We start from the raw sequence: 27275 nt of genomic DNA on the forward strand, positions 1-27275 counted from the left end.
TTCTTTTGGAGGAGGATGCGCAACATAAGATGCTGGAAGTACTCCACTTTGTCGATGCTCCTAAGGAAATTATGGCGGTTTCCATTAACGACATCTTTAAGGACCTTCTCCTTCTGTTGTGGGAACACCCGATCTCCAGTCAATAGAAAGGCAGATGCCACCTAATTGGTGCAACAGGCCTTGGGATTCAAGAGGTGGCACCTCCCTCACCAGTCAGTGGTAGTGGAATCTGCCCTTAAAAAGGCCAAGCGCTCCCATACCCATGCCTCTGCCTCTTCTCTTGAGGATCCTGCTGAAGCTTCAACAGGACAGAGGGACCATGATCCTCGTGGTGCCTTATTGGCCCCAACAGATCTGGTTCCCTCTCCTTCAGGATCTGTCGATCAGGGACCCCATTCGGCTGGGGACCGCGCTCAATCTGATAACTCAGAACCAAGGTGCCCTGTGCCATCCGAACCTCCAGGCATTAGCCCTAATGGCATGGATGTTGAGCACCTAGTTCTTTAGCCCCTGGACCTCTCAGACAGTGTCTCCCAGGTGATAGTGGCTTCTAGAAAGCCTTCCACCAGGAAGTCTTATAGTTTGAAATGGAGGAGATTCTCCAGCTGATGTGCAGGGCAAGACTTGGATCCATTCACATGCCCCCTTCCCAAGCTGTTGGACTACTTATGGCACCTTTCTGAGTCTGGGCTTCAAACTAGCTCAGTCAGGGTCCATCTTAGCGCTGTTAGTGCAAACCATCAGGGTGTCGCTGGCACACCCATATCGATGCAGCCTTTAGTGGGTTGTTTTATGAGGGGCCTGCTTCAGTTGAAGCCCCTCTTCGGCCTCCTGTTGCATCCTGGAACCTCAGTATTGTCCTGGCGTGGCTCATGCATCCTCCCTTTGAGCCATTGCGTTCCTGTGACCCGAAGTTCCTCACCTGGAAAGTTATATTCCTAGTGGCAATTACTTCGGCTCGTAGAGTCTGTGAGCTTCAGGTCTTGGTTAGGTATCCGCCATACATGAGTTTTTTTTCATGATTATGTGGTCTTGCGTACGCACTCTAAATTCCTACCTAAGGTGGTGACTTATTTCCACATCAATCAGTCCATTGTTTTACCCACCTTCTTTTCCAGGCCTCATTCCCACCCAGGGGAATGAGTTCTTCATACTTTGGACTGCAAGAGGTCCTTGGCTTTCTACTTAGAATGCACAACCAATCACAGACAGTCCACTCAGCTCTTTGTGTCCTTCGATACCAATAGGCTGGGAGTGGTGGTGGGTAAACAGACTTTATCCAACTGGTTGGCGGATTGCATTGCCTTCTGCTATGCGCAAGTGGGCCTTCAGCTGACAGGCCACCTGAAAGCTCACTCTGCGGGCCATGGCAACATCGGTGGCTCATTTGCTAGCAGTTCCCATTGTCAAAATTTGCCACACAGTAACATGGAGTTCCCTTCACACATTCGTGGTCCACTACTGCTTAGACAAAAATGGTCGACAGGACAAAGCCCCTGGCCAGTCCATCCTACGCAATCTCTTCTAGACTTGAACCCAACTCTTCCTGCCTAGAACCCCTGATTGGAGCCAGGCAGTCCCCTGCCGACCAACAGCACCACGGTTGTTGTGTCCGTTCGCACTTTGTTCAGTAACAGCTGGTCTCATCTCTAACGGGGACAGCCTGGAGCTTGGTATTCACCCACATGTGAGGACTACCATCCTGCTTGTCCTAGGAGAAAGCACAGTTGCTTGCCTGTAACAGATGTTCTCCTAGAACAGCAGGATGTTAGTCCTCAGGAATCCTGCCTGCCTCCCCGCGGAGTTGGGTTCTCCTTCCGTTTTGTTTTAATTTTTTCGCTCGTATTTTTTATCTATGTTACAAGGCTGAAGGAGGACCTCGCATGGACACCCGGATAGTGCTCAACGTACTAGTCAAAGCTTCTAGAAACTTTGACACAAGTTTTCCGTGATGGGCTCCATTGGATGATGTCACCCCACATGTGAGGACTAACATCTTGCTGTCCTAGAAGAACACCTGTTACAGGTAAGCAACTGCGCTTTCTCATATACTGTATGCTGTGTCAATGCACCATTTCAAAATGCCTTCCCATATGTGTGACTATATAAGAAGTGCTGCATCTTCTGAACCTGCCAAGTCAAGAGAAATACTGTCAGATCGATACTGTAACGTGCAGTTGAAGATTTCCCGTCCGTAACACGCTGTGGGCGCACAATTCGGACGCGTAAGGCGATCTTGCGATACAGTCTCCAGTTTCACGTGTCCTTAGCGCTTCTTAAAACAGACACATAACCCTTTCCGCACCCAGCATGTATATGATATGTAAATGAACAAATTAGGTGTTTAATGAAGGAATTAGCTATTCCCCTCTGATACTGTGACGCGCGCTCAGATTATCTCCTTAGTAACCCGCTATTTTGCCGCGGCCTTAACGTGTTAGTTTACCACCTACCCTCTACTAGGTGTGGTGTTCGAACAGCTACATAGCGGAATGTACCATGGACGACCTCTATATTTATATATATTTGCAGCGTAAAGTGTAAAAAAACAAAAATATGTATAAATACCTGTCACTTTCCTGTCACTTTCCGAATCCCCCAGGCGTGCGGTCATCCAGGCGGCGGCGGGAGCCGGCGGGCGGGTGGGCGCGCGTTGGGTCCAGGCGGCCGGCGGGCGGGTGGGCGCCCGTTCATCCAGGCGGCGGCGGTGGGAGCCGGGGGGCGGGTGGGCGCGCGTTCGATCAAGGCGGCGGTGGGAGCTGGCGGGCGGGTGGGCGCGCGTTCGAACAAGGCGGCAGTGTGGGCCGGCGGGCGGGAGGGCGGGCGCGTGTTCCATCCAGGCCGCGGGCGGGTGGGTGGGTGGGCGCCCGTTCATCCAGGCGGCGGCGGGAGCCGGCGGGCGGATGGGCGCACGTTCGAACAAGGCGGCGGTGTGGGCCGGCGGGCGCGTGTTCGATCCAGGCCGCGGGCGGGTGGGCGCGCATTCATCCAGGCGGAGGGAGCCGGCGGCGAAAACGGCCTCCGGCAGCCCCCGCCGACAGTGAATGAATGCGCGCCTGTGTGACCCGTGCGATTTCGGCGCTCAAGGCAGTCACATGCCGTGACGTCGGGCGTCGTGACATCACGCCTTGAGCGCCGAAATCGCACGGGTCGCACAGGCTCGCATTCATTCACTGCTGGCGGGGGCTGCCGGAGGCCGCTTTCGCCGCCGGCTCCCTCCGCCTGGATGAATGCGCGCCCACCCGCCCGCGGCCTGGATCAAACACGCACCCGCCCGCCGGCTCCCACCACCGCCTTGATTGAACGCGCGCCCACCCGCCCGCCCGCCTGAAACCAACGTGCGCCCACCCGGCTCCCGCCGCCGCCTGGACCCAACGCGCGCCCGCCGGCTCCCGCCGCCGCCGCCGCCTGGATGACCGCACGCCTGGGGGATTCGGAAAGTGACAAGTATTTATACATATTTTTGGTTTTTGGTTTTTTACACTTCCTGGTGCCTGTCATTTCAATTGTCAGTTGAAATGACATTTGAAATGACAGGTACCAGCGCACCCAGGTTACTGTATAGGCGCTGTATTAAGTGCCTATACAGTAAAATGGGTTACGCGGGCCTAACCCTTCGCCTAACGCTTCAGATACGCGGCATGCATTTGCATACAATTAGAAGAGAGTATCGAGCGCTAGGTGAAGAGAACTGTGCGTGCGGGGAACGAGGGTGCGCCTGGCAATGCCGCACTCTTTCAAACGCGGCATAACTGTATCGACCTGTGTGTGATTTGGCTAAAGGATTGCCAACAGCCAGTTGGGTCGCTCTGCTTGTTGAGATTCTTGAAAATATTTCAAACCATGGAGCCTATTTACTAAGCTGCAATTAACGCGTTTGCATGCGGTGAACCCATTCTTGCAGCTTAAATGGAAATAATGCATGAAAGTCATAATTATTGAAAACATTCACGTGTTATTTCCTAGTCCCTAAATCAGGTACAGTGCAAGCATATAAATGCATCCAAAGCAGTTCATGTTATGGTTTTTATATTTACTCTGTTCTCTTGTGCGCCCGGCGGTATTTGTGCGCTCGGGCCGTTTGTGCGGGGCCGCTATGCGCCCCTGGCTCCAATCAGGGGTTCTAGGCAGGAAGAGTTGGGTTCAAGTCTAGAAGAGATTGCGTAGGATGGACTGGCCAGAGGCTTTGCCCTGTCGACCATTTTTGTCTAAGCAGTAGTGGACCACGAATGTGTGAAGGGAACTCCATGTTACTACATGGCAAATTTTGACAATGGGAACTGCTCGCAAATGAGCCACCGATGTTGCCATGGCCCGCAGAGTGAGCTTTCATGTGATGTGTTATTTGTCAATAGTTGTACACTGCTCTGGGTGACCTCATTAAGGTCAGGAATGCGGTATAAATGTTTGATAAAATAAGGAGTAACGCTGGATACAAAGGATCTATGCATGCTGATTTGATCGGAGAAAGTAAGCTGTTCCTAGGGTGCCATCTTAAAGGAGCCGCTGACATGTGGCTCTTCATTGCCCTTCATGTGTGGGGCAACCACAGGTCAGACAGCATAATTTATGTATTTATATATTTTTGTGGTTTTTCAAGAAATAAAGTAAAGACAAGAGCAAGTGGGAAAAGTTTGGGGGCAGACGGGTTTTACACTTTTTATTTTGTCTAAGGGGCAGGGCTTAGAGGCAGAAGAAGACAGATCCTAATTGTGTTACTTTTTAGTTTTTATGTGCCGGGTATGGGTAGGGGAAGAGTCGGGAACGCTAGATTGTCCCATGAACCAACAAGGATTTTATACATGGGAGGGGGGAGGCATTTTACTGCATCTTGCGGCCTCCTTTGAAGGATGGTAGCCCCAAGATGGGGGGGGGGGGGGGGGGGGGGGCGTGGCCTACATCGTGTAGTTAAAAGGGACGGACCCAGAAAACAAGAAGGTAGGCGCTCTAAAAAAGCCGTTAGGAAAACAAAAGAGGATTAGATGCCCAAGTCTTTTTAATCTTGCAATAAAGATTGAAAAAGACTTGGACATCTAATCCTCTTTTGTTTTCCTACATCGTGTAGTGCCATAGTTGTGAATGTGAGTAGATACTGTGGGTTTTATCAAATTGCAGTACTCTAGTTTAGTAAATCCTGCAAAGTTTGTGTCAAACATTACTTCCAGTGCCATTTTACCACAGCTTAGTAAAGAACCTGTAAGGATTCTAAAGCAAGTTTTATTATGTTGAAAACCAACATAATGAACCTTACCTGTTTCTATGCCCTCAGAAATACTAACTTTTAATTTTGTCCTCTGAATAGGTATCCTGCAGAATTTGATAAGACGTCAGCTCATAAAGTACGTCACTCTGAAGATATGCAGTTTGCATTCTCCTATTTCTATTATCTCATGAGTGCCATTGCACCACTAAACTTCTCCCTGGTTTTTGATGAAGTGGACACAGATGGGTCTGGCGTGTTGTCTGACAGGGAGATTCGCACTTTGGCTACAAGAATCCATGAGTTGCCGTTGAGTTTACAGGTATGTTCCATCAGAGGGACAGAGAAGGAGAAAAGTTGGAATCTCGTTCAAAGAAGCCCCTGGGAAAATGTCTTTGGGTATGATTAAAATCAGAATATTTGGCTGTGTATTGGATGAATAGGGTTCATTATGCAAACCTAAACTCTAAATCGGCATGCTTCATTGGCCAGTTTGGGGGCTCAGTTTTCTAGGTACAGTGGTGGCTCAAATTCAGCGTTCTTGTACGGAAGCAGAAACACTTAAATCTAAAATTCTAGTGCGATACCATTTTAAAATAGGCTAGGATCCAGCGGATGTGTTGCAACACCAGTCTGATTGCTCTGCTGCTGCGTAATATATGCGTGATAAATGCATTAAGAATGACTCCGAAGAGCAGCTCTTTAGTTGGTTATTACCAGGCTTTTTGTCATGAAGGGGTTTGTTGTGGTAACCGTGTGGGTTCATGCACACACACTTATTCATTCTGGACTTTGTTTGTGCTAACAGGATTTAACAGGATTGGAGCACATGTTGATAAATTGTTCTAAAACACTCCCCTCCAGTATCACTCAGACTGATGCACTGCCACCAACTCAGGAAGCATATTATGATCCCAATCTGGTAAGAAAGAAAGGTTTACCATGCAGTTTTAGGAATGTTTGAAAAAAAATAAATGTGTGTTTAAAATTCTAAATCGCATTAATTGTAATATTGTGTGAGGCACTTGGTTACAAAAATAAGATAAATGCATGTACACAGATAGTAAAACATAATTATACCCTCCAAAAAAAGGGGTCTCGCATGGAAAGAGAAACTGCTGAAAGTTTTTAATGCCACTCTTATTCCTGTAGCTTTGTTTGCTATAACTTGGGAGATAGTGGGCATCAATGCATTAATGAGTTGGTTTTCAGGGGGAAACCATAGATAAATGTCCCATAACGGACTGTTGGTCAGTTGCATGTCAGTGTAGTCCACCTCCTGGTGGAATACGAAACACCAATATCTTTTATCAAACGATAGCATTTTCTTGGGCCCCTTGTTTTTCATTATAACGTGCAGCTTGAAAATTCTGATTGGTCCATTACTAGGCTTTAATTGGAATGATGTGGAAGCTTTTGGTGTTCAAGATTTCCAGCCATTACAAAAATAAATAGCACATTTTGCAGGGCAGTGTAAGGGATGTTGACCAAAGGTACAGGCTTGTTGAAAGAAGTGTTCCATGGTGTTCACACCAAATTCTGAAATGAACCTAGCCGTATGGTCTAACACGGCCCATGCATGTGCTCTTCCAGCCTCCGGTGACGAAGCAGCTAATAATCAATTGCAAATCTGTAACTGATCGTATCCGTAAGGCATTCAAGGACAAAAACAAATACAGGTATGGCAAGCTGCTTTTCCTTCAGATTATCCGATTATTTAATGAAGGTGCTTTGATTTTGAGATAGATTGCTGGCAGTGACCCTGCAGACTGCCTTAAAATAAGGTTTTTGCCTACTTTTAATAATTCCTACTATTGTGTTTGTTTTATTTAATCAGATTTATGAGTCACCTTTTATCAGAAAGATCAAAGAGTGGTATAGACAGAATAACGTATTCTTTGCAAGTGAAATTTGCTCTGTTTTGTTCTGATGATGTCAAAACAGGTTTGAAACCATGGGCGAAGAGGAGATTGCATTCAAAATGATTCGCACCAACGTTTCCCATGTGGTTGGCCAGTTGGATGACATAAGAAAAAATCCTAGGTAATACCAATTTGATTATTGCTGTTTTTGTATCTTAACGTTTGCCATGCGATTGTTCAGCTGTCAGCCTCCCCCTCCCCTCGGGAGGTCAGAGTGGCGTTCTGTAACAAGGTCTGTAAAATCTCAGGTTGCATACCCCACTGTACTGCACCAGAACCCAGTGTGGAAAGCGCGAACTATGAAAGAGAAGACGGATGAACTAAGAACTTTGTCATGCATGCAGAGTGGAAGATTGTATCATCTGATATTTCTTTAGGCGATGGTACCATTTTGAGCTGTAACCAGGTTTTTATCCAACTCCTGTAGTTAGCATGACCTTAGGGAGAATGATGACAATTGTTAATAGATTGTAAAACTCTGGCTGATTCCTTCAGGAGCGGATGCCACTGGGCAGTGTTATCAGGTGTTTTTAGTCCAGTTTTTTGTTTTTTTTGGATGACCAAAATGGAAAGGGTGACTGAACAATATATTTAGACAGATCTCCAGAAATTTCCCTGTGAATATGCAGCCTCTGTTTTGTGCTACTAGCAGCAGAGCAGTCCTTATTATCTCATCCACCTCTTTCCAAAGAGAGAGGCTAATTCATCCCGAGAAACACACACAATTATAAGGCCAGGGCCAAAATATTTCTTCGGCCTTAATGACTCCCTATCCCTCAAACCCCTTGCCACCCACCAACAAAAATTGTTTTTGATGTTTTGTGATTATCTATTTTGGGATATTAGACTGTTCTTCTGTCTTATTACCGTTAACCATACAGAGGGGTAATTTTAGACTCTCCGAAGTGCCTATGGGTGCATAAGTACCTTATATTGGCAAACTTGCAAGCTCATTGTTAAAGGCAAACATCCCACAGAGCTTTACCTTTTGAAAATCCTCTGGTGCGTAGACTGCAGACTCCGGCAGACTTTGCTTCTGCTTTGCCATAGGTGCGGAGCATGGTGCCGGAAATTACCTGTGGCAATTTCCTAGCCCTACCCTACCCCCTTTTCGCTGTAGATAAACATCTGTGTGTTACGAAATAGCGTGGCTCGCTTTTGCCCACATGGACAGGGAGCTATTTTCACATGGGTAAACCTGGCTTTAACTATATAAGGACATTCTGAAAATGCTCTTCCTTGAAGGCTAGAGGATCAGCAGGATACTTCAGCTCGAATTTTGGTTGCTTCAGAAAAAAAAAAGAGGAATTGTTCTTTATGTGGTAGTGATAGTGGTGGGGGAGGGGGAGAGTAAAAAAAAAGCTAACTTCCACTTCAGGTTCCTTTCGCAAGTTGCTCCTGCATGTTTGCTGTTTTCTCAAACAATACTGGAGTTAGCTTGTAGGAATGCGCAGGGTTAAAAAACTTGTTCTCTCTTTGGGAGGTTTTTTCCCCCCATGAATGTTGCTCCTTTTACTTTTCTTTTGTTAAAAAAAAAAAAAAAAAAAAAAATCAAACAAAAAAGAACCCAATTGGGCATCCCAACCCTACAACCCATCCCTCTCACCCAGAAAAATGCTAGGGCCAGAACCTCCCTGGTCCCCATTTATCCGGTACAGTGGGGATCCTCTGGTGAGGCCTAGGCCTAAGATGTGCCATTTTGATATATGGTAAAAATAATACAGAGGGCCAACCGTTTAAAGATAACTCCCTATTAATCACTTACTACATCCACAACAAATAGAGAGATAACACATAACAAATGTGTATAACATTTATTTAAACAGCAAAGCACACATACCTGTGTAGACACTCTAAAAACTAAACTAACACATCCACACCATTCATTCACATCTTATTAAAATACATATTGCACAATGCACAAATTGTAATTCACAAACCTTATATATTCAATTTTGAACTACAGATCTCCATTAATTACAAATGTAAATTGAATATTTAAACTTATGCATGTAATTTCAAGAAAATCAGTATTATCTAAACATGAGTACTAAATACAAAAACCAAAATTGTTTCTCAACATGATTCCAAGCTATTTCTCAACGTGGGTCCTTTTTCAGCATGGGTCCTCCAATTTTCTATAAGACTGATCATCAGATAATTGTCTATATACTTCCTTATCATAATCGGAAGTTTTGATATATGGCAGGAACCGTACATCAAAAAGGTGCTGACTGTTGGGGAGGATGTGCTGGAATGAATTAACTCTGGCATGACTCCAGCAGATGGCATCAGTTTAAGAACAAATAAGATGTGTTGAGAGGAGCTCCGAGGCCTGGCTCTGATCCTGGGACGAGGCCCAGGCATTGAGACTTGGCCTCTGGGCCGGGCCTCAGTGTTGGGCCTAGGTCCAGGCCAAGGCCTCAGTGACAGGACCCGGCCACCAGGCCTGGACATAGGCATCAGGACCCAGCCTCCAGTCCAAGACCCTGGCATTGGGGCCTGAGTCCGGGCCGAGGCCCTGGCGGGACCCAGCCTGGCCACAACTATGGATACCTGATGGATCATTTAAGCGGGAAAAAATTTTCGTGGGCCCCATTCTTGCTCAGGTCTCAGCTGAGGTTCCAGCATTCCACTCCTGGTCTAGGCCACGGCCCATGCTTAGGGCCTTAGCCTATGGCCTAGGCAAGTCCCTGGCTTCAGGCCTAGTCCTAGGCTGAGACCCCAAAGTTGTGCTTGAGCTTAGGACACAGTTTCTGCCTTAGACCTAATCGGAAATTTTAACCAAATTAAATGAATAAGATTTAATTCAATTTGTTTCGGGACCCCCCAGCATGAAACAAATGGACCCTTATTTGTTGTGTCATGCAAATTTGGTTAAAACGAATACACATCTCTATTAGCTTGGCCTCGCATGATTTTTGTGCACACACTATGGTTATGGTTATTTATATGCCGCCTATACTATGCCCTAGGAGGCTCACAAGAGACACACACATAATAAAAAAAAGTTAAAAACCAAGAATCACAATAACGTTATGAACAATCCTATAAAAGAATAAAACAGTAAAACAGGCAGCTATAAAATTTCTTAACCTTAGCTTTGTTCCCTGTCTTCTTTTTTTGTCTCTGATTTTTAAAAATTATAGACCTATTGAAGCCAAAAAAAATAAACAACCTAAGATGAAATGATTTTAATGCAACATAGGGAATAGAAAAGTTTTTTTGGTTTTTTTTTTTGCTTTCTTTTAGAAAATTTATTTGCCTAAATGACAATATCGACCACAGTCACAAGGATGCCCAGACAGTGAAGGCTGTGCTCCGGGACTTTTACGAGTCGATGTTTCCCATACCGTCCCAGTTCGAGCTGCCAAGGGAATATCGGAATCGCTTCCTCCATATGCACGAGTTGCAGGAATGGTATGTTTGAAAGCCGCAAGAGCTGAAATGCAGAGACGCGCATGTGTCCGGGGAGCGGGGCCTGCCACAAGCTTCACCATGGGCTGCTTAGGGCTGTAAAGGGTGAGAAGCAAGTTTCCAGTGGAGCTGGAAAAGGGAGGTTTCTAAATGATAAACTGTTTGCGTGGGGAAGCAACTCCTGTATTCTGTGTGAATCGCCTGCGTTGCCACGAAGTCCCTGGCTACTTTTTAACCCAGGGACTTTGCACCAGCTTGCGTAGCAAATGAACGCACTTGCGTTCGGGCTGAAAATGTTTCCCAGGAAAACTACCCGCCCACGTATTATACCTGCCCATCTTGGGCAGGTGGTTCTTCCCCGGAAAATATCTGCGCATGCGTTTGAAAATGTTACAGCGTGCGCTTAAATGCAAACCCCCTTCCCCCTGCGTCCCTGCCATATGCCTCTTCGTGGTGCAGGTAAAGTCGTGCGGGCAGCAGCACTACACGTTAAATTTACCTGTACACAGGACGGGCGGGGGGTTTTCTAAAAACTCATTTCAGCGGGGTAAAGCTCTGTTAAATCCGCTAAAACGATTTAGAAAATTCACCTTCCCTTTGTCTTGTTTTTGAGAGATCAACAAAAGTTAGAAAACAAAGAATAAATGCAGTATTCTAAATTTTTGTAGGGAATTCAGTTTAAAAGTCAACTTTCCATGGCATTGTCTACTTGATAAGTTTCAATAACAGAGCTGCACAAGCCCCCAGCAAGCAGTAAACCAGGGCTTCCCAAACTTTTAGCCAGTGTGACCCCCTTTTTAGCATTTGAAAATTCACATGACTGCAGAGGACAACCAGTACATTAGCAGGTGTGTGGTCCCCCCCCCTCCAATAATCAATCCTGCTCACCCTCCAACTGATCCCCTCTCTCAACTTCCATCCTCTTAATCTCCTCCCCTCAAGTGGACCTCCTCTCTCAACCTCTGCAACTCTCACCTTCCCAGCCCCATCCTCTGAGGTCCTCTGTCTTCCTCTCCATCTCACCCCATCCCCCATTTTTTCTTCTCACTCCTCACCCATCCTCTCACTTCTTAGCCTCGCTACCTTCTTTCACATTTCCTGTCCAGCTGATCCCCCCTCTCACCCCACCTCCTCTTACATCCTTCAGTTGATCTTTCATCATTCCCCTCTCTCTCTCTCACCTTCCACAGACAATCTGTCTCCACTTTATCCAACCCTTAGACCCCTCCTGCATCTCATCCCTCCCTTCAGATAGCGCTCCCCCCCCCCCCCCCGCGTACACCCCCTGGCCCAGGACCAAAGATGAATGACAACTGGTGGGAAAAGAGTGCAGGCTGCTGACGGGTACAACATTTCTCTCTCCAGTAGGTTCAATAGTGGGTGAGATGTGGCAATCTCCACCAACCCATGCACACTCAGCCTTCCCTTCTCCTCCCCTCATAGTCAGTCCCAAGCCTGATGGTTATCTGCAGGTGGCAGCAGCAGCATTATTAAGTCAACATGCGGGCCTGTGAGTTAGTGCAAGTTCCCAGGCCCTGCAGTGGCTCTGATCTTTCTGCATGCCGGACTTACCCCTGCATAAGTTTCTATGGTATTGCCCACTGCAGGGCCTGTGAGCGCAGCCTGGCTCACAGGCCCCTTGCTGGATTCCACTAATAGTGCTGCTGATGCCTGAAGAGTCTGCCATTTGAGGCTGTTATGACCCCATTTGGGGTCTCTACCCAGTTTAGGGAGGCAGTCATGTCTAAAGTTTTTCCTAAAACCTAACTTGGTGCCACATATCAGGCAAAAAGATTTCTAGCATATAAAATCCTCATATAAGCTTAGGGAGTGAGATTAGTGTTGGGGCCATTAACACCCTGAGAGGACAAAAATAACATTGTGGATCCTGGCAAGTTGAGACCCTCCAGCAAAAGATGATCTTTTTTTCAGTGCTATTGATTTTGTGTCATATTTACACTTAAGTTATTCTTATTCTGTTAGTATCTGTGCCATGATGAAAATACTGCTGTAGAATTCATTGGTGCAGCCAGCTCCTTCCAGTTCCTGTGTGTATTAGTCTACTAATTCCCCTCTGCTCAGCTGAATTAAAGGAGTACTATTGCAGAATTTTTTAAACTTGAAAAAATACCTCCTCCCCCCCCCCTCTTATTTACCACAGGAGGCTGTAAATTAAAAAAAAAATGCATCTGTGCTAAAAAGTCAGTACTTTGATCAGGAACTTGGCTGTTAATGTTACTGTAAGCATGCACTTCCTGTAAGTTCCATCTCTGGTGTTCTCTCCCCACGTGGACAATACTGAAGGCCCATAGCTAGCTGGGACCATGCTCCTGGAGAGAGAGTCTGCCTAGAAATCTTCTAATGGTCACTTTATCATTTTCCAAGTATTTCAGTGAACCTATCCTGTCTTCAGAAATCAAATGCCCGGTTTAAATTTTTAAATAACTTTTTTTCTTTTCACAAAAATATTACAAAATACATGCTTTCTCCGCTGGATCCATTCAGAATTGTGGTAGTTTTAGGAGCTATGCAATGTTTCCTGATGCTGAACAGGCTGATGCAAGATAAATGCACCATTTGTTCCCCCACTTTTATTATACAGGAGAGCATATCGAGACAAATTAAAATTTTGGACCCATTGTGTTTTGGGGACATTGATTGTATTTACCGTCATCTCGTTCTTTGCTGAACAGGTAAGGTTTTGTATTTTCATTCAACAGTTAAGAATTAAAAAGAATTGTAGTAGTATAAGGGGCCAGTTTTTAACTGTCCACATTGGGATAAAGTTTGTTGGTATTTTTAGCTGCATTGAGGGAGGTTAATTTTCATGCAGTCAGTCTATGCGGGTGTTGCAGGTTCACGCTGTGTGAATGTGGTAAAACACAAAGACACACAGGGCTGTTATCCCCCACGGTGGGGGCCAAGAAGAGCAGGTTATGAAGTGGGCCCATGCATAGGAAGGAAGAAATATTATCTTCCTTAAGAGCAGGAGCACAGCACATTGCAGCATCAGCTGGTGAGAGTGAGGACCAGGAGGCCTAGGAACTGATCTGCAAGCATGAGCAGATGAGGAAGAGCAGCTGAGCCTCCATGCAGTCGAGAGAAGCTAGGTCATACACGGTCAGGAGGAGCAACACCAGTTGTGCACCCCATGTGGTCAAGAAGAGGAACAGCAGTCCTGCCTCCTTCACACCTCACCCCCTGTTCAGTCAAAATCAGAAGTAGTGGGGCTGCACGTGGGTAAGGCAGGAGGCAGAGCATTGACAGACTCTGTGGCCTGAAAAAAGAGGAAGAGTTCTGTGGGCTGAGGAGGCTGCTACCCTATGTACTTTTGGGAAGAGAGGATGAGTGAGTGTAAAGAGCATTTGTGTGTGATTCAGTTTGTGTGTGTGTGTAGGAGCATATGTGTAACTGACTGAACATGTATGGATGAAAGAAGCTGTGTGTGATTGAGAGCATGTGTGCATATAACTGGAAGAGCGTGTGTATGCATGTAACTGAGAATCTGTGTCAGAAAGCATGCGTGTGTGTGCAAGTGTATGTAACTGAGAAAGCATATGTGTGAGTGAGAGAGCCTATGTGTGCGTGTGTATATGTGTCAGAGAGCCAGTCAGTGTGTGTGTATGTGAGAGCCTGTGTGAATGAGAGAAGGAATGTTTTTGTGTACAGAAACACTCCTGCCCCCATCCCTGCCATGCTAATCCATGACAATCTCAGGGCAATTGGAAATCAAATTTCACAGAAATGGAGAACAGGGGATTGTTTTCTATCCTTATTTTAATTGTTGAATGTTTGTGTTGTGTTTGATGTTTTGAAATATGTTGTTGGTGTTTGGAAAATGTTTGAGTTTTTATTTATTTATAAGACTTGTATTCCACAATCTGTCAGCACAGCTGTCTGATGCGGATCACATAATAACACATTCCAAACAAAATATAAAAAAAATATGACATATAAAACTTAACATAACATTAAAACAATAAGTAAAACAAGACTAAAAATTCACTGAAGTACACTTCTGTGAGATCGCGGAAACAATAGAGCTTTAAGACTTTTACGGACTTTCCTTATAACCATTTCTTCTTTCAACTGACTTGGAAGACTATTCCAATGGGTTGGACCAAGGGCAGAAAATGCCCTTTTCCAAGTACTGGATAACCGACAAGTCTTGGTCCAACCAATATAATTACCTTCTAGGCTTATAAGGGAAATAATAATTCCCCAAGATATTTAAGACCACAGTTTTGACAGGCTTTAAATACCATCATAAAGCATTTAAAGTTTATTATCTGTAAAACAGGTAGCCAATGAAGGCTTGCCAAAATGGGTGTTATATGGGCTTGTGAAGTCTAGATGTTCTATTCATCACCCTTTTTGAAATATTTATTCTTTTCATTAGTATGGTTTTACTATTTTGATTGATGGTTTTATTTGATGTTTTATGAGGAATGGTGGTGTTTCTGTTTTTCCATTGTTGCACTACATATAGAGTCTGACTTCTTGTGATTTCCAGTTCAATCTGCACAGTTTTTCTGTGTTCTGTATGTGTGACTAAGTTGAGGCATTTTGCTAGCAGGCAGTTTCTGTGTAGGGGTCTATAGCATCCTAGCTTGTTGTTCTCCTAATAGGAGGGTATATTGGTATTTTAGGATCTGTATATTTGAGGTGTTGCCTTTTCATGGGTACGATTGTTACTCTTTGAGTACTATTAGAAATGCAGGTCACATTACTCTCATGGTTTTACCAGGGCTAATGCACACTTCCGCCTACCGGCGTCTTTTACTTTTATGTACAATCGCCAATTTGGCTGCCCATTTCCAAATGCAATCATAGGGTAACCTATATTTTGTTTGAAACCATGATGAACATACTGCTGCAAATTTTTAGCAGTTTAAATCATTTTTTCATTTTTTTTCTTTTTCTTGTATTTTTTGTGTATTTTTTCTTTTTCAAAATATCTTCTCAATAACGCACCAAATCCTAAAAGCTCATTTGCTTTCTTTCATTTCAACTTGAAAAGTGCAAGATCTTAAGAAAAGCATTTATCTGGCGCTTATCTTATTCAGTAGAGCCGAAGTCTCAACGCTCTGCAAAAAAAGCCCAGTATCTTAAGAAAGGCACTTATCTTATTCATTAGAGCCGAAGTCTCAATGCTCTGCAAAAACAGCCCGACACCGCTGGTGTTTCAAAGTTACTTCTTCGTCAGGGGCTAAACAGGCATTTCCACAATGAAATTCACGCGGCAATTGCAGAGCATTGAGACTTCGGCTCTAATGAATAAGATGGGCTGTTTTTGCAGAGCATTGAGACTTCGGCTCTAATGAATAAGATAAGTGCCTTTCTTAAGATACTGGGCTTTTTTTGCAGAGCGTTGAGACTTCGGCTCTACTGAATAAGATAAGCGCCAGATAAATGCTTTTCTTAAGATCTTGCACTTTTCAAGTTGAAATGAAAGAAAGCAAATGAGCTTTTAGGATTTGGTGCGTTATTGAGAAGATATTTTGAAAAAGAAAAAATACACAAAAAATACAAGAAAAAGAAAAAAAATGAAAAAATGATTTAAACTGCTAAAAATTTGCAGCAGTATGTTCATCATGGTTTCAAACAAAATATAGGTTACCCTATGATTGCATTTGGAAATGGGCAGCCAAATTGGCGATTGTACATAAAAGTAAAAGACGCCGGTAGGCGGAAGTGTGCATTAGCCCTGGTATGAGGGTATTCCTTAATTTCAAAACCATGAGAGTAATGTGACCTGCATTTCTAATAGTATTATTTAGTCGCATTTCTTCCAGTTTTTCTAATTTTGACTCTTTGAGTACTGGCATTTAGTATGGGACGTTTACTCTTGGTTTTCTGAGAGCCAAGCCCACACCCAACATGTTTACAGTAGGCCTAATACCATATGGGTTCTGAGTGTATGTTTTGCAGTTTTCTGGTTAGGACCACTGTAGTACATGTAAATACAAGGATCCACCTGTCTGAATGCTAAGAAAATATACATGTTGTTGTAAGTAATATTTTTACCTCAGATGACTGTACTATGTCTTTTTTTTCATGTAACATCTGTTATAAATGCATAACTTCTTAATTATATGTGTGGGATGGGTGTGACAGGGAGATGGACACAAGGCTTGTAAGGTCAGGGCTACTGCAAGGATGCCTAATAACCCTTGCACTGGCCCTGACCTTGGATAACCATGTTTTAGTCTAGAACAGCAGTCATTGTTACTGAAGAAAATCATGTACAGGCACGCACTACCCTTTCTCCAACAGCCAGAACATGAATTGTTTCCTTAAACTCCCTGAAATCATCTAATCTTCCTCAGAACCCCATACTTCTCTCTGTTCACCTTCAATATATTGCTCAGATTACACTGATTTAATCCTTTCCCACAATAACTCATCCCCAGCTGACCATAACACCCCCTCCCCGCAACCACCATAATCTTTACCCCCTCCCATTCCATGTCGAAGGACAGAATTCCCCCTCTAAGTGGAGTAGCATGCTGAACGCGCATGAAGGCGCATACAACGGAGTTCCTTCGTCGCGCTGCTTCATGCGTGCCACGAACGAGCATGTGTCCCCTCAGTGCGTCGTGCTTCCCTGGGGTATAAGATCTCATGCTCCTCGATGTCAACACAGGGACTGGCCAGCACTCTAATATGGCCAGGGGGGGAACAGGAGCCAAACCTGGACCCCAGAAGCAGGTTTAGGAGGCATAGATGGTCAGTTTAGGGCTGATAAAAGCTGCAGGCAACAGGCAGATGGAACCTCTGGCATCCCCCTAGGCTATAAGGCCCCTTGATAATGTCAACATGGAGGACGAGACCAGCACTCTAACACAGCCAGGGGAACAGGAGCCAGGCAGTTTTCACCTTCCCTTTCCTCTTACCCTGCCCTATCCTTATACAGCCTCTTTCTTTCCCAAAGATTTTTTTTATTCTTGATGCCTCCACGCCTTCGGTCTCATCTTCTCTGCTTTTTCATTCCTTTCAAACTCCCCTATTCCCTTTTCTTATTCCTCCTCTCACCCTTCCCTTATCCCAACCTACCTTCTCTCAAGAAGGAAAAACTTAAATTTCTAAGTTGTTGATTGTCATTGTTTCCATTTCATTTTATGTAATGCAGCATGAGATGATAGTTTTTGAAGAGAGATGTCGCCCTAATTGCCAAACAAAATATTGCACAACTTTTGTCATGTTTAATGGTTTGAAAATAAAGGTGGCACAGTATATGTTGTGGTGTTGCTTCTGTTGCTGAGTGGTATAAAGTGACAACATATTTTTGTGTAAAATGTAGCCTGCTTATCTGTCTTTTAGCTGATTGCACTTAAACGAAAGATTTTTCCAAGGAGGAGAATCCAGAATGAAGTCTGCCTTGAACGAAGCAGAGTATAGGAGAGCTGTGACCGAAAAGTAGTCTACCTCAACGGTTGGTTTGGCATTTTGAAAATTTGTCATGAGTTTCTTCAAGATGCAAATTTCCGTCGTCTTTGCAAGACATTTAAAAACAAATGTCAAATGCCCTTAAATTACGGCCAGGGTGGCACTAGGCAAAGCGCACAAGTCAGCGAAGAAGATATGCGAAGACTGCGTGAAAGCCATGTTGGCTGGCACTTCCGGACTGGTTTCACTTTACAAGCATTAGCTCATGGACATTTTATCCTTCGTGTTTCTGGAAGAGGCGCAGCTGTGTTGAATGTAGTGAGCATTTGCCAGTGGAATATAATATGGGAAAGCTGAGCTGCTAGGGAAAAGCCAGCAAGATGTGTCCCTGACCTTTCTATTCCAAAGTATTCTAAAAGTCACGGAATCAACAATGCTTTTTGTATTGCTTTTACAGCTCTGAAAGAGCACAGAGGCCAGCCTTGCTGCCATTTAAGTTCTTGCTTTTTTTTCAGAGTTGATCTGTTCTAAAATATAAAAGTTGCAGCATTACATGCAATAGCATATAAGGGGCATATCTGCAAGTAACTCATCAATGGGCAGCTGGGATTGGCTCTCTTCACCGATTTGATTAATTTTTGTATTGCCTTGAAGTAAGCTTTCATCCACTTTGCTAAAAGTCCTGGAATAATTACTACTGAGGTGTTACTTGTAAGCCAAATTACAAGAAAAGGGACCGTACTGTAGATAATGATGACTCCAGATATATTATTTTTGTGAAAATGTAAATAAACCAGCAAAAAGTGCCTGTTTGCAGAGATTGATGATATCTATAATAATATATTATGATTGATTCTATTTCATTTTTTACTTAACTGTATACATCTTATGTTTGATTCAAACCTTTTAAATTTCCAAAATGCAGCTGTGTGTTGGAAGTTTATTCATTGGAGCATCCCAAATGTGGTGATCTCATTTGTGACTTGAAGCTTTTTTTGATGAATAAACCCTCAAGAGATGGCTGTGTTTTGAACCAGCCAGGTGAAAAGTTGGTCAGCTCACCTGATATTTGGAGAAGATCAAGCACGCAGTCATTAGTTCACTAGCAAAGGTGACTGTGCTTGGACTCTGGGAAGGTGGGATGGAAGGCAGCTGCTGCTACAGTGCTGACCAATGCTGGTAGAAGAGTGTTGCCAAAGAACTCCAAGTTTCCACTTCAGCCCTTAGCCAGGTCTAGCAAGGAACTAGAATTTACCAGCTCAAAAGTTTGGGAAGGGAGCATAGCAATGATGCAAGATGGGGTGGAGTGAAATTTATAGGTTACTGGATGCCTTACAAGTATATATCATGAACCAAGCAGAATCATACTAAAATCATTTCAGTGATTATGAACATTAATTGTTGTGATTTGGGGGACATGCTTGCTTATGGATTTTTTTTTTTTTTTTGCAAGAAAAGATCATACATTTAATGAAACCTATCCTGATGTGTGCTACAAGATTGTTCTGTATTAAAAAAAAAAAATAATCCAGTGTCTTCTGATGAACTATGAAGGTATTTCTGTATTTCTTATTTTAAAGGCAACTGAACTTTCAGCATCATGTTCATTCAGCAAAGGACTTTATATAGGGTCTGTAATAGTTTGCTGTTCAGTGGCAGTTTGTGTAATGTGTGGTGGTGCGATAAATTAAGAGATCAGAGAAAGACAAAAAGGAAGGATGTCAGGGGAGATGGAGTAGGAATGGGACAGTGGAGATGAATACCCAGGGTAATGGTGGTGGGGGAGAGGGAAAAGGGAGGGCCAAGGACTTGAGTTAGGAGGGGGTGTGGAGGAGGGAGCAGCAATGATAATGTTTATTGCACTGCCAGTTTTTGGATCCACCAGCTGCCAGTGCTCATCACCATTGTAACTTATTTACCTCTTATTTTCATCTCTGCCCTACAGTCAGACTTGTCAAGTCAAGCAGAGCTTGCATAACTATTTTTTGAAATCATACTTTTTAAAAATTTTTGTGGTTATGCTTGGGCCGGTTTTCATGTTTCTAACTGCACAGACATTTTTTTTTTTACTACTGTGCTGGCTATTTTACTCTTCCTCACAGCATTCAATTCAAAGATGCAGCCAAGAATTAAGTATTACTTTATGTGCTCAGTGTTTCTTTCTCCAGTGTTAAAAGGCATTTATTTGATGGTCATAACGGTGCAGTGGTTATACCTAGAGTGTGTACAATCTCAACCAGAAAATATGATTTGTAAAAAACCAAAAAAAACCCAAACGTGTTCTTGATCTTTGTTCTCATCATTTGTATGATTAAGGTTGTGAATACTGTACTATAACTTAATCATAAAATGCTGTGTGGTATTTTCATGATAAAATGCAATGTACAAACTGTATGTCATTCACATTCAAGCTTTACTCCATTCAAGCTTTACTCTTCTGGCAATATACATTTTTTCAATTTTTTTGAGGTATTTTTTGGGGGGGAGGGGGGGGCATGCAGTTTTCTCTTGCTTTTGGGGGCTTCCAGGTCAGTTGGAACTATGCTTGGCCTCCAGCACCATAAGCTTTCAACTCTCCTTGCATTTTTTTCCTATTATATCCCCTCCCAACTCACCTAGCCCAATCACTGCAGAGACTGTCCTCTGTTGAAGGACTCCTTCCAGAACCTTGCCACCATGAGTCTTTAAATCCAACTACTAAGTGTTACCACTGCATTCTAATTAGGACTTCCTTCTCACAGGGGGCTGCGAGTGCTGCCTCTGCAGCATCCCTAGCCAGCTCAGACTTCGCATAGCAGTGCACAGCATAGTCTTGAACCATTTGCATAATGCTAAAATTTGTTCTATTCTCCACACCATAAACCTCTCCCCGAGTGCATAATTGAGTTGTTTTAACAGGCCAGTCTGATGCTCCTGTGCTAGCGCTATGGGCTGTCACACAGAAAACACAAGTTCAGTTCCCTCAGTTGGCTCTTGCTCCTCAGGGGTGGGGAATGTTGTGGGGGGGGGGGGGGCAGAGGTCTGAGCTTCTATAAAGGAAGTCCTAGGCATATCACCTCAGTAACTCCAAATGGTCCGCTGCAGATTACACTTGTATGGTTTGCAGAAGAGATCTGCTGTCCATGACTCTCAGCTGGCGTTCATCACTGTGACAGCCAAGCTGGGAATTGGGGGGTATGAAGGGAAAGAACCCTGAAACAGCGCATGTTGTTCGTGCCTTGGATAGCAGGGGACTGTTTGAGCTAGAAACCCAGAATTAAGCATTTGTCAGCTGCCAGGTATTATAACACTACTCTTCTAGTCTTACTATAATTTTAACTGAAAGTCTCAAGACAGAATAAAACGTTAATGTGCGAAGAATGCCTTACGTCCTCTGCTGGACACAGTAAATAAAGCTGCAGGGAGAATATAAATCCATTAGTTGCCAAAATTACTTTGAGGATGGCTGTGTCTAATCATGTTGCAGAACAATGTACGCCCATTAATCCATCCAGTTGCTGCAAACTCTGCAGTCTGTGTGGATCCACACATCTGCATGGTGGGCAGTTCTGACTGACAACATAAAACGCTTTCAAGTTGATTTTAAAAGCACTGCTCACGCAAAAATTTCCACATTTTAAAAAGCCGCAAAATACATGCGGATGTAGCCATGCGCGAGTGAGGAATAGGGGGGGCAGAAAAGGGGCCTAGCCAAGACTTGCACGTTTAACTCCGAATTTTAGAACCAAAAACATCAGCATGCCTACGCTGCTCCTGATGAGGACCAAGTCTGTATATCTCGAGTTTTAGGGCTTAGACCAGGGTGAGGGGTCTGGTTCAACTGGGGGACGTGTAGAACGAAGAACTAGAGTGCTCTGAAAGATATCGCTATTAACTGAACAAGCTGGTGCACTAATTGCAAACCTGGGAATGTGCCTTGCGTGAGCATGTTTTAAAATTCGCTAACATACGCACGTAAAAGCCGACAAGGTCTTATGGGAGACACACGCGCTCTAGCTGTGCTCGAGTAACTCCTTAAAATTAGAAGCATACTTGCGTGTGGTTGGTGCATTTTAAAACACGTGTGCGCAATTAAAAATTCCAGCGTATCCTCGTGCGCTGATATGTGCACACATACGCTCATTTTAAAATTGACCTCATTGATCGCACAGAGCCATGGCCAGCCATATTCATGTTCTAAATCTGTCCCATCTTGCTCGATACTGCTTTTTTTTTTTTTTTTATCAGCCAGATGAAACGATCACAATTTCTCTCCTTCCTGTTAGCGGAGTTTTGTTTCACAGACAGAATTCTTTCTATTAAGAGTCTCCTTTATCTTCCTGAACCAGAGCCGCTGTTTGCAAAATAAGGTTCTCTCTTCTGCAGGAAACTAAGACAGCTGACTGCCTAAATATAATGTATATGAAGTCTCCAAAGATTGTTTTACAATATCTTTTGTGCTGGCCTTTAAATAACAAAAAAAAAAAAAAGGTTTCAACCTACAGTCTCCAGTTTTCACTGGGCTCAATAAAGATACTGGAACTTTACACTCCAAATTGCATTCTATAGTTATTTTGGTTACATGTTCATGAATATTTATAATAAATGTGATTCTTTCTAATGGATGATTTTTGCATAAACTTTGTCAAACATTAAAGCTGTTTTGTCTCTCCTGACTGTTTTTTTTATGTTTTTGTTACGTTGTCTTACAAGCCTGAAGGAATAGCTTAAGGGGCAGATTTTCAAAGGGTTACGCGCGTAATCCTGAAAACCTGCTCTTGCGCAGGCCGAGCCTATTTTGCATAGGATCGGTGACGCACGCAAGCCCTGGGACCCACGTATGTCCCAGGGCTTTGAAAAAGGGGTGGGAAGGGGGCAGGTCCGGGGGCGGGACAGAGTCCTCCCGCACAGCGTAACTCCGGCAGGCGTAACTCCTGAAATAAAGGTGGTGGTGGGGGGGGAATGGAAGGAAAGTTCCCTCTGAGGCCGCTCCGATTTCGGCCTCGGAGGGAACAGGGAAAGCCATCGGGGCTCCCCTAGGGCTCGGCGCACACAAGGTGCACAAGTGTGCGCCCCCTTTTGCGCGCCGACCCCGGATTGTATAACATTCGCGCGGCTGCGCGCACATGTTATAAAATCATGCGCACAAATGTAGGCCGTGTGTGCAGGTTATAAAATCTGCCCCTATATGTTCCTAGCCCCTGGAATTCTCAGTCATGACAAAAATGTGTTAAAAAATAATTTAAAGGGGATTCTAAACTAAATGATAATGCTGATTTGCAATTAAAAGAAAAAACCCTACTGATTGCAAGAAGAAATGCAGAATTATTTTGAGAAAAGTCATCTATTTTATTTTTATCCTCCTTTCCAAAGGAAGAAAAATAAGTTTATTTTGCCATACCCCTAATACCTTTTATATTTAGTGTCCAATCTACACCAGATTTTCAGCCTACAATGGTATGCTGATGTGGGTTTTGTTGGATCCATATATATATATGCACATGTGAGGTTTGTGTCTTTGACTTTTATTTGAAGAGCTGGCAAGTGGACAGGGGCGTGAAATCAATATGTACAACACACGAGGGACTCGGACTGCATTTCCCCCCCCCCCCCCCCAATACTACACCCATGTTTCAATGTCTGGATTTTGTATTCCCATGGCAAGTGCACACCAGCACCCCATCAGTTATGAAGATGTGTTTCATTCCATTATCATGAGTGCAAGAACTGAGAACTAGTTCACCCCAGGCCCCAGAGTGGCTCCCGATTCTGTTCTCACAGCTCCTACTGCACCCCTCCCAGTCCTTTACTAGCACCTCGGGCCTTCTATCTGCAATCAACTTCAGTTAAGCTGCCCACTGTACTGCCAGAATGCTGTTCTTGCTCTAACAACTCTCCTTCCAGGCAGGCTGCAGGAAACAGAAGGAAAATGGTGAGCCTGGCGCAAAGCACAGCAAAATTAAGAATAAGAAAAGATTTTATGATTTTTTTTTTTTACGGTAGTCTAGTATTGCAGTTTGTCTTTATGTATTGCATTTTTATGTATGTTTTATTTGTTAGTCACTTAGAGCTCTGGTTAGGTGGCATATAAATCCTTTAAATAAAATAATAATAATTAAAAAAAAAAAAAAAAAAGCAGCCACTTTGCTCCCTAATTCAGCTCCTTTCCTGACATTCAGGGATAAGAAGGGAGGGATGAGCCTGGAGCAACTACTGCAAAACAAAGTCCTCTGCTGTCTGCAGGGAACAGGAGAGAAGTTGGAGTGGACAGCAAACAAATAATTCAGTTTTCATCTTCATAACTCTATTTCTAATTTGCAGCCTGGGCACTTGGTGGTAATTGGTGAATGAATGTCCGCTTTCTGCATGTATAACTGAGGTGCGATAATCTGCTACTGTGTAAGTTCCGTATAAGGATCTGTGGCAGTCTGTCTTGTTTTCCCAATACGAGATGAGATGTATTGGTGTTTGAGGACCCGGTGGAACATTTACAATGTTGCCTTTTCATATAGGGTTGTTGCTTTTTTGAGTTCGGGAGTTAGTGGGGTTTTGGTATGGTAGGTAGGCTATATGGTTTGTGAGTGACATTTTTGTAGGGTTTTCCCGTGCACTGCGGCTAGCGCACGGCTTAGCACACATTGGGCATGCGTTTTGGATGGGTGTCCATAACCCCCGATGCAATATGGGGATTAGCACATCAAAAACGCGCGTCCAAACTACCACATAGCTAATAGTGCCATTACATGTAAATTCCATGTAGATGAGACCATTAGCTAATACCCAGAATTCAAAAAAGTCCCATACGGCTAATGCCCCCATTGCAACACAGCAAATTGTAGGCCAACTCAGTGCTGGCTTAAAGGTATGCCACACTCAAGGGCTCATTGATAAAAACAAAAAATCCTACTTTCTGTGATTCCTCCTATTAGAATCATCGCAATACTAAGTAGGAGGAACCATAAAAAGCAGATTTAGGTGGGGAAAAAAAAAAAAAAACTTAGGAAAAAAAAATAGTTCTTGGGGGCCCAATATGCACATGAAAGATAACCAGTCCAGACCATGTATCTTGTGTCGGTAGTAGGAGAAAACAGACGCTCATATTGAACGTCCATTTCCCCAACCCGCACTTATAACCACCTCTCCTGTGCACCCGATGCCAAGGTGGTGCTAGGGACACACAATTTTGCCTAGTACCCTCCTTTTTAGCACAAGCCCTCATTTAAATATTGTATCGTGCACCCAAGAGAGGTGGCTGGGCACACATTTGGAAAGCAGGTGGTGGTGGAATCATAATGACATAGAAATTACTAATTACCTGATAATTTCCTTTTCTTTAATGAAGAAAGGTTAATCAACAACCAGTGGGTTATGCACCTCTACCACCAGATGGAGAATGAGCAAAGCTGATGTCATGGTATATATATCCCTGCACTGACATCAGCCCTCCAGTATTCTCTGCAAAAGCCAACTGTGGACAAACTTAACGCTTGATTGTAACTTTTAATAGACAACTACTCCAGTACTCAGTGAACAGGAAACACTGAGCTCAAAGAGGGTAACCACTAATCTAGGGACTAAAACTGATACTTACCAGTTATCCCCAGACATGGGGCCACTCAAGAGGACCATAGAGCCACAAACTGGCAGCCAAGGGCGTGAAGGTGGATTAACCTGTCTTCACTAAAGAAAAGGAGATTATCAGGTAAGTAGTAATTTCTCATTTCCACGATCAATAGAATGTATCAAAGCTACTCCCAAACAGGACGGGAGGATGCCCACACCGCATACACAGAGGCTGTGTCCTCCCTGACCTGCACATCCAGGCAGTAATAACTGGAAAAAGTGAGTAAGGAGGAGCAGCTTGCAGCTTAGCAAATCTCGAGGGGAGACAACAATTGAAGCTCTGCCCATGACACTGCCTGAGCTCTAGTGGCATGAACCCTAACCTGTTTAGGCAATGGCTACTCAGCATTCACAAATGTGGCCGTGGTAACCTCCTTAACCCAATGGGCTAAGGTAGCCCGCAACACCAACTCACCCTGTGTACCTCCACTGTGGAGAACAAACAGGCGGTCAGTCTTCCTGAGAGGTTTTAATAATCTACAACTCCGCATCAGATGCCTCTTGAATTCCAAGGTCCACAACAGACGATATTCATCCACATGTCTCTCCCTGTCCAGCATTGGCAGGGAAATCGATTGGTTCAAACAAAAATCTGAGGCCAATTTTGGCAAAAGACAAAATCCGAAATTGGACCGCACCTGAAGTCACCCACAGGAATGGTTCCAGGCAAGAAGGAGCCCGCAGCTCAGACTCGACATGCGGAACAATTCACAAGAAACACAGTCTTCAAGAATTTAACCTCAAGGAGAGGCTATGTTGGGGCCAAAAAGTTTGAATTTGCCAAAATTCTAGAATCAGATTAAGGCTCCAAGGGCACCGGCAACCTCAAGGGAAGACTAAGAAGCCTCACCCCCTACAAAATCGGGCCACATCCGGATGGGCTGACAAGGGTTCACCATTCACCTGACCCTTGAAAACAGGCAAGAGCTGCCACCTGCACCTTCAAGAATTTAAGGGCCAAGCACTTACGTGACCCATTCTGTAAGAGTTCCAAAATGTGTGGGATCTTAACTGAACGAGGAAGCACGCCTCCTTCCTCACATCAAGCCTCAAACACTCTCCAAACCCGAGCATAAGTTAAAGAGGGGGAGAACTTTTGTGCTCGAAGCAGGATGGAAATCACAGCAGTGGAATATTCACGCTTCAGCAACCGAACTCTTTCAAGGACCATAACGAAAGACAAATTCGAGGTGGACCTACATGAAGAATAGGTCGCTGTCATAGCAGGTCCCTGTGGACTGGTAACTGGGAAGGAGAGTGACAAGAGCCTCTGCAGATATGCATACCACAGCATCCAGGGCCAATCTGGAGCCATCAGAAGTACCAGTCCCATGTGTCCTTCGATCTTCCATATTATTCTGCCCAACATGGGCCAGGGGGAAAGCAAACCGCAGTTTGTCTTCCGGCCACTCCTGCTTGAGTGATGTAAGCCACTGTCGCAGTGTCTGACATTACTCGGAGCGCCTGACCCTGCCAGTAGTCAACAAATCTCAAGCATGCCAACCAAACGGCACATGCTTCCAGGTGATTGATGCTCCGGAGAGACTCCTCTGCAATCCAGTGCCCCTGCGCCATCAACTCCTATCAGTGCGCCTCCCAACCCTGGAGGCTCACATCCGTTGTACCAGTCAGTCCGGTGTTCGTAGGGAAATGTTCTTCCTTAGATGATCCGCTTTCAACCACCACTGCATTTGTAAACTAAACTTCACTGGTAACTGAAGCTGTATCGCGTAGTCCTAAGACTG

The 27275-nt window shown here is 44.3% G+C and overlaps 1 protein-coding gene across 4 annotated transcripts in view; it reads left to right on the plus strand.

The window, feature by feature from the left end:
• LOC115090512 (synaptonemal complex protein 3-like) overlaps positions 1-27275 on the plus strand; it is a 189151-nt gene that overhangs the window by 88318 nt on the left and 73558 nt on the right. For 3 of the 4 annotated variants that reach the window (XM_029599706.1, XM_029599704.1, XM_029599705.1), the window contains exons 15-20: positions 5303-5522; positions 6009-6122; positions 6794-6879; positions 7145-7243; positions 10375-10542; positions 13142-13232. In XM_029599706.1, the coding sequence (XP_029455566.1) occupies positions 5303-5522; positions 6009-6122; positions 6794-6879; positions 7145-7243; positions 10375-10542; positions 13142-13232 (778 nt within the window). Of the gene's footprint in view, positions 1-5302; positions 5523-6008; positions 6123-6793; positions 6880-7144; positions 7244-10374; positions 10543-13141; positions 13233-17862; positions 22581-27275 lie in introns of those variants that run through there. The other variant, XM_029599707.1, reaches the window with a different exon arrangement.

This window comes from Rhinatrema bivittatum, chromosome 4 (genome assembly GCF_901001135.1).
Source record: "Rhinatrema bivittatum chromosome 4, aRhiBiv1.1, whole genome shotgun sequence".
In the NCBI taxonomy this organism is placed as follows: domain Eukaryota; kingdom Metazoa; phylum Chordata; class Amphibia; order Gymnophiona; family Rhinatrematidae; genus Rhinatrema; species Rhinatrema bivittatum.